The 7,643-nt window shown below is 53.3% G+C and overlaps 1 protein-coding gene across 1 annotated transcript in view; it reads left to right on the top strand.

The window, feature by feature from the left end:
• Nucleotides 1-504: 504 nt before the first annotated feature.
• LOC121274044 (neural cell adhesion molecule 1-like) overlaps nucleotides 505-7,643 on the top strand; it is a 44,782-nt gene continuing 37,643 nt past the window's right edge. Inside the window, exon 1 of the mRNA XM_041181181.1 lies at nucleotides 505-631. Coding sequence (XP_041037115.1) covers nucleotides 574-631 — 58 coding nt within the window. The 5' untranslated portion in view covers nucleotides 505-573. The remainder of the gene's footprint in view (nucleotides 632-7,643) is intronic.

Genomic DNA, 7,643 nt, shown 5'->3' with positions numbered 1-7,643 from the left:
TGTCTGGGTGTCTGTTTGTCTGGGTGTCTGCCTTCTTGGGTGTCTGCCGCTTTGTGTGTCTGCTTCACTGGCTTTCTGTCTCTTTTCGGGCGCCTGTCCCTCTGGGCGCCTGTGCCTCTGGGCGCCTGTCTCTCTGGGCGCCTAACCCTCTGGGCACCCCTGTGTGTCAAGGTGTATCGTTTTGCACCTTGACTGACACGAGTCTCGACGATGCTCTCCCCTGCCTACGGCCCCGAACAGACGTTGGAGCAGAGGCTGATCGCTGCGTGTAAGCACCGAGCCCTTGGTCAGTGGGGTGGAGGTCAGACTGGCGCCTGCCACAGCCGTTAGAAGGGGATGATTTGAAAGCAACGCTCCTAATGGGGCAGCAGAACGTGCAGGAGATGGGAAGATAAGGCTGGCCCAGGATGGGGAGAGGCAGGAAGCACTGCTGTTACTATGCAGGGTTGAGAGCATAAATAGGCAAGGACTCGAAGCACAGCCCCACACACACTGTCATTTTAAGGAAAGGCAATTTCCACTTGTTACGATCTCCTATCAGAATAACAGCTTGCGAGAGCAGAGAGCGACAGGATGAAACTCCAACTGTGCATCTGCAGCTGCCTCCTGTTACTGGGCGGTGCCAGAGCAGGTAAGATCACTCTCACAGCGTTGCTGGAACAGAAGGGACTTTGTTGGAATTAATCAACTGGGAATCTGTAACGCCGCTCGATAAAATTTACTGAAAATAATCCAAGTGTCGAATGGGACACTGCCCTTTCGCTCGGTGGGTGGAGGGGACTAGAATACAAGGGGGTAGAAGTCGTGCTTCATCTGTACAAAGCACTGGTTAGACCGCACCTGGAGTCACTGCGAACGGTTCTGGGACCCGCACCTTAGGAAGGATGTACTGACCTCAGAGTGAGACACAGAGACACGGAGAGAGAGACACAGAGAGAGAGAGACACAGAGAGAGAGAGACACAGAGAGAGAGACACAGAGAGAGAGACACAGAGAGAGAGAGACACAGAGAGAGAGAGACACAGAGAGAGAGAGACACAGAGAGAGAGACACAGAGAGAGAGACACAGAGAGAGAGACACAGAGAGAGACACAGAGAGAGAGAGAGACACAGAGAGAGAGAGAGACACAGAGAGAGAGAGAGACACAGAAAGAGAGAGACACAGAAAGAGAGAGACACAGAAAGAGAGAGACACAGAGAAACACAGAGAGCAAGACACAGAGAGAGACACAGAGAGAGAGACACAGAGACACAGAGAGAGAGACACAGAGACAGAGAGAGAGAGACACAGAGACAGAGAGAGAGAGACACAGAGACAGAGAGAGAGAGACAGAGACACAGAGAGAGAGAGAGAGACACAGAAAGAGAGAGACACAGAGAGAGACACAGAGAGAGAGAGACACATAGAGAGAGAGACACATAGAGAGACACATAGAGAGAGACAGAGAGAGAGACACAGAGAGAGAGAGAGACGCACAGACACAGAGAGAGAGAGAGACACAGAAAGAGAGACACAGAAAGAGAGACAGAGACACAGAGAGACAGAGAGAGAGAGAGAGAGAGACATAGACACAGAGAGAGAGAGAGACATACACACAGAGAGAGAGAGAGACACGGACACAGAGAGAGAGAGAGAGACACAGAGAGAGAGACACGGACACAGAGAGAGAGACACGGACACAGAGAGAGAGAGACACAGAAAGAGAGAGACACAGAAAGAGAGACAGAGACACAGAGAGAGAGAGACACACAGAGAGACAGAGACGGAGAGAGAGAGAGATTGAGAGAGAGAGAGAGAGAGTGCGGTGTCGATTTACCAGAATGAGACCGGGATTCCAAGGGTTAAACTATGAGGAGAGATTAAACACAAACTAGGCTCGGATCCCCTGGAATTTACAAGGTTCCGGGGGGATTTGATTAAAGTTTTGAAGATATTAAGGGGAACAGATAAGGGTCGATGGAGAGAAAGTATTTCGGCTGGTTGGAAGGAGGAGGTTTGGTGTTGAGGACAAAGGGGAAGAGCCTTAACATGGGGAGAGAAGTTAGGAAAGCTGTTTACACAGAAAGAGTGGTGGAACGTGGAACTCTCTCCCACAAAAAGTAGATGCTGGTGGGGGGAGCAGGTGTCAGTGAATCATTTTCAATCTGGGATTGATAGGTTTTTACTAGACAAGGGGATTGAGGGATTCAGGAAGAGTGATCAATGTACCTAGGGTACAGGTCAGACATGATCTTATTGGATAGTGGTGCAGGTTGAATGGGCTCCTCCTGTTCCTGTGTAACAGGCTCCAGGGGGCTGAATGGGCCTCCTCCTGTTCCTGTGTAACAGGCTCGAGGGGGCTGGTTGTCTCCCTCTGGCTCATGTGTTCCTCTGTTGCGACTCTATCAGTGCTGCAGTCTCCGCTGATCCTAAGCGGGTATCACGCCCTCAGTTTTGAGTCAGAAGGTTTTGAGTTCAAATCCCACTCCAGACACTTGAGCCCCATAATCCAGGCCAGCACTCCCTCCACCATTACTAAGGGCATGCTGCACTGTCGGAGGGTCAGTACTGAGGGAGTGCTGCACTGTCGGAGGGTCAGTACTGAGGGAGTGCTGCACTGTCGGAGGGTCAGTACTGAGGGAGTGCTGTACTGTTGGAGGGTCAGTACTGAGGGAGTGCTGCACTGTCAGAGGGTCAGTACTGAGGGAGTGCTGCACTGTCAGAGGGTCAGTACTGAGGGAGTGCTGCACTGTCGGAGGGTCAGTACTGAGGGAGTGCCGCACTGTCGTAGGGTTAGTACTGAGGGAGTGCTGCACTGTCAGATGGTCAGTCTTCAGGGTGTGCTGCACTGTCGGAGGGTTAGTACTGAGGGAGTGCTGCACTGTCAGAGGGTCAGTACTGAGGGAGTGCCGCACTGTCGGAGGGTCAGTACTGAGGGAGTGCCGCACTGTCGGAGGGTCATTACTGAGGGAGCACTGACTGTCGGAGGGTCAGAACTGAGGGAGTGCTGCACTGTCGGAGGGTCAGCACTGAGGGAGTGCTGCACTGTCGGAGGGTCATTACTGAGGGAGCACTGACTGTCGGAGGGTCAGAACTGAGGGAGTGCCGCACTGTCGTAGGGTTAGTACTGAGGGAGTGCCGCACTGTCGGATGGTCAGTCTTCAGGGAGTGCTGCGCTGTCGAAGGGTCAGTACTGAGGGAGTGCTGCACTGTTGCGGAGTCAGTACTGAGGGAGTGTTGCACTGTTGGAGTGTCAGTACTGAGGGAGTGCTGCACTGTCGGAGGTGCTGTGTTTCAGATAAGACATTAAACAGCGGCCCCCATCTGCCCTCTTGGGCGGGTGTGAAAGATCCCACGGCCAACATTTGGGAGAAGAGCCGGGGGGGCAGGGGGGGAGTTCTCCCAGGTGTCCCTGGGGCCAATATTACAAGCGTCAGTACACTTCAATAAGTATTGTCTAGAGCACTTTCAGATGCCCTACGGTTGAGACAGGTGCTATAGAAATGCAGGCCGTTTATTTGATTCATCTCTGGTGAGCATCAGGAACAGGATCAGGAGGAGGCCCTTCGGCCCCTCGAGCCTGCTCCCCCATTCAATCCGATAGCGGCTGACCTTTCACCTCAACTCCGCTCTCCCGCAACCCCCCTCCCTCAGTGCCCAAAAAAACCCATCGACCTCAGCCTAGAGTATACTCAATGTCGGAGCATCCTGGTTGGGTTGGGGGGTTGGGGGGGGCGGGGGGGGTAGAATTTCAAAGCTTCACAACCCCCCACCCCGCCCCCCCCCCACTCCAGTCCCAGACTCTGCAGCCGGGGTAGGGTTAGGGGTAGGGGGTGAGGGGTGAAGCGAGCGGGGAGGGGAAACAGCCTCTCGGCATCGAGCCTCTCTGAGAATTTTACGCGCTCCGAAGAGATCACCTCTCGTTGTCCTCACCTCTCTCTCTCCTCACCCTCGCCTGTCCCTTACCACCCTCTTTCAAGGCAGCGCTCAGATATACCTTGGCGCCAGAGTGGTTGAGAGGAGGGATAGGTGCGCGAATTCGCGCCAGTTATCCCAGAGAATGCGGAGCAGGAACCAGCCACACCAATAGCCGGACACCTGCCCTCAGGAGCCCATCTCCTGTCTTACCGACACCGGCACGGACTTAGCCCGATTCCCGGCTCCCCCTGTAAAAGGCGTCCCCGATAGTCTGGGAATCCCGGACAGTGGACGCTTTAATCCGTTTGGATTCCCCACCCCCTGACCTGACACCCAGGCTGGAATCGATTCATTTGGTTCATCCCAAACTGCTGTGTATTTCCGGGTGGCAGACGTTTGTTTCCCCTCTGTCCAGGGTGGAGGGGTGGGAGTGGTGCGGAAAGAGATTAGGAGTGAAAGCTCTCTGCCAGCTGAGCTATTTTTAACCCACTCATTCTCCTGCCAGCTGCTCAGGGATGTTCCCTCGGTCGACACAATGATTTTTATCTCTTTGTTAAAGAGCCCTTTTAGAGAGGGAGTCTCTCTCTCTCTCCATCAGGGACCCCTCTTAAAGGGGGAGTGTCTCCGTCAGGGACCCCTCTTAAAGAGGGAGTGTCTCCATCAGGGACCCCTCTTAAAGAGGGAGTCTCTCCGTCAGGGACCCCTCTTAAAGAGGGAGTCTCTCCGTCAGGGACCCCTCTTAAAGAGGGAGTCTCTCCTTCAGGGACCCTTCTTAAAGAGGGAGTGTCTCCGTCAGGGACCCCTCTTAAAGAGGGTGTGTCTCCGTCAGGGACCCTGTTTAAAGAGGGAGTCTCTCCGTCAGGGACCCTGTTTAAAGAGGGAGTCTCTCCGTCAGGGACCCTGTTTAAAGAGGGAGTCTCTCACTCAGGGACCCTGTTTAAAGAGGCAGTCTCTCAGAGACCCCTTTTAAAGAGGCATTCTCTACGTCAGGGACCCTGTTTAAAGAGGGAGTCTCTCCATCAGGGACCCTGTTTAAAGAGGGAGTCTCTCACTCAGGGACCCTGTTTAAAGAGGGAGTCTCTCCGTCAGGAACCCCGTTTAAAGAGGAGGACTCTATGTCAGGGACCCTGTTTAAAGAGGAGGACTCTATGTCAGGGACCCTGTTTAAAGAGGGAGTCTCTCCGTCAGGGATCCTGTTTAAAGAGGGAGTCCCTCCTTCAGGGACCCTGTTTAAAGAGGGAGTCTCTCCGTCAGGGACCCTGTTTAAAGAGGGAGACCCTCCTTCAGGGACCCTGTTTAAAGAGGGAGTCTCTCCGTCAGGGACCCTGTTTAAAGAGGGAGTCCCTCCTTCAGGGACCCCGTTTAAAGAGGGAGTCTCTCCCTCAGGGACGCCTTTTAAAGAGGCATTCTCTACGTCAGGGACCCTGTTTAAAGAGGGAGTCTCTCCATCAGGGACCCTGTTTAAAGAGGGAGTCTCTCCATCAGGGACCCTGTTTAAAGAGGGAGTCTCTCCATCAGGGACCCTGTTTAAAGAGGGGGTCTCTCACTCAGGGACCCTGTTTAAAGAGGAGGACTCTATGTCAGGGACCCTTTTTAAAGAGGGAGTCTCTCCGTCAGGGACCCTGTTTAAAGAGGAAGTCTCTCCGTCAGGGACCCTGTTTAAAGAGGAGGACTCTATGTCAGGGACCCTGTTTAAAGAGGGAGTCTCTCCGTCAGGGACCCTTATTAAAGAGGGTGTGTCTCCGTCAGGGACCCCTCTTAAAGAGGGTGTGTCTCCGTCAGGGACCCTGTTTAAAGAGGGAGTCTCTCCGTCAGGGACCCTATTTAAAGAGGGAGTCTCTCTGTCAGGGACCCTGTTTAAAGAGGGAGTCTCTCCGTCAGGGACCCTGTTTAAAGAGGGAGTCTCTCACTCAGGGACCCTGTTTAAAGAGGGAGTCTCTCCGTCAGGAACCCCGTTTAAAGAGGAGGACTCTATGTCAGGGACCCTGTTTAAAGAGGAGGACTCTATGTCAGGGACCCTGTTTAAAGAGGGAGTCTCTCCGTCAGGGATCCTGTTTAAAGAGGGAGTCCCTCCTTCAGGGACCCTGTTTAAAGAGGGAGTCTCTCCGTCAGGGACCCTGTTTAAAGAGGGAGACCCTCCTTCAGGGACCCTGTTTAAAGAGGGAGTCTCTCCGTCAGGGACCCTGTTTAAAGAGGGAGTCCCTCCTTCAGGGACCCTGTTTAAAGAGGGAGTCTCTCCCTCAGGGACGCCTTTTAAAGAGGCATTCTCTACGTCAGGGACCCTGTTTAAAGAGGGAGTCTCTCCATCAGGGACCCTGTTTAAAGAGGGAGTCTCTCCATCAGGGACCCTGTTTAAAGAGGGAGTCTCTCCATCAGGGACCCTGTTTAAAGAGGGGGTCTCTCACTCAGGGACCCTGTTTAAAGAGGAGGACTCTATGTCAGGGACCCTTTTTAAAGAGGGAGTCTCTCCGTCAGGGACCCTGTTTAAAGAGGAAGTCTCTCCGTCAGGGACCCTGTTTAAAGAGGAGGACTCTATGTCAGGGACCCTGTTTAAAGAGGGAGTCTCTCCGTCAGGGACCCTTATTAAAGAGGGTGTGTCTCCGTCAGGGACCCCTCTTAAAGAGGGTGTGTCTCCGTCAGGGACCCTGTTTAAAGAGGGAGTCTCTCCGTCAGGGACCCTGTTTAAAGAGGGAGTCTCTCTGTCAGGGACCCTGTTTAAAGAGGGAGTCTCTCCGTCAGGGACCCTGTTTAAAGAGGGAGTCTCTCACTCAGGGACCCTGTTTAAAGAGGCAGTCTCTCAGAGACCCCTTTTAAAGAGGCATTCTCTACGTCAGGGACCCTGTTTAAAGAGGGAGTCTCTCCATCAGGGACCCTGTTTAAAGAGGGAGTCTCTCACTCAGGGACCATGTTTAAAGAGGGAGTCTCTCCGTCAGGAACCCCGTTTAAAGAGGAGGACTCTATGTCAGGGACCATGTTTAAAGAGGAGGACTCTATGTCAGGGACCCTGTTTAAAGAGGGAGTCTCTCCGTCAGGGATCCTGTTTAAAGAGGGAGTCCCTCCTTCAGGGACCTTGTTTAAAGAGGGAGTCTCTCCGTCAGGGACCCTGTTTAAAGAGGGAGTCCCTCCTTCAGGGACCCTGTTTAAAGAGGGAGTCCCTCCTTCAGGGACCCTGTTTAAAGAGGGAGTCTCTCCGTCAGGGACCCTGTTTAAAGAGGGAGTCCCTCCTTCAGGGACCCCGTTTAAAGAGGGAGTCTCTCCCTCAGGGACGCCTTTTAAAGAGGCATTCTCTACGTCAGGGACCCTGTTTAAAGAGGGAGTCTCTCCATCAGGTACCCTGTTCAAAGAGGGAGTCTCTCCATCAGGGACCCTGTTTAAAGAGGGAGTCTCTCCGTCAGGGACCCTGTTTAAAGAGGAGGACTCTATGTCAGGGACCCTTTTTAAAGAGGGAGTCTCTCCGTCAGGGACCCTGTTTAAAGAGGGAGTCTCTCCGTCAGGGACCCTGTTTAAAGAGGAGGACTCCATGTCAGGGACACTGTTTAAAGAGGGAGTCTCTCCGTCAGGGACCCTTATTAAAGAGGGAGTCTCTCCATCAGGGACCCTGTTTAAAGAGGGAGTCTCTCCATCAGGGACCCTTTTTAAAGAGGGAGTCCCTCCTTCAGGGACCCTTATTAAAGAGGGAGTCTCTCCGTCAGGGACCCTTATTAAAGAGGGAGTCTCTCCATCAGGGACCCTGTTTAAAGAGGGA

Source organism: Carcharodon carcharias (genome assembly GCF_017639515.1).
Source record: "Carcharodon carcharias isolate sCarCar2 chromosome 29 unlocalized genomic scaffold, sCarCar2.pri SUPER_29_unloc_2, whole genome shotgun sequence".
Classification (NCBI taxonomy): domain Eukaryota; kingdom Metazoa; phylum Chordata; class Chondrichthyes; order Lamniformes; family Lamnidae; genus Carcharodon; species Carcharodon carcharias.
The sequence above is the reverse complement of the archived record's forward strand: the minus strand, read 5'-3'. Positions and strand labels throughout refer to the sequence as shown.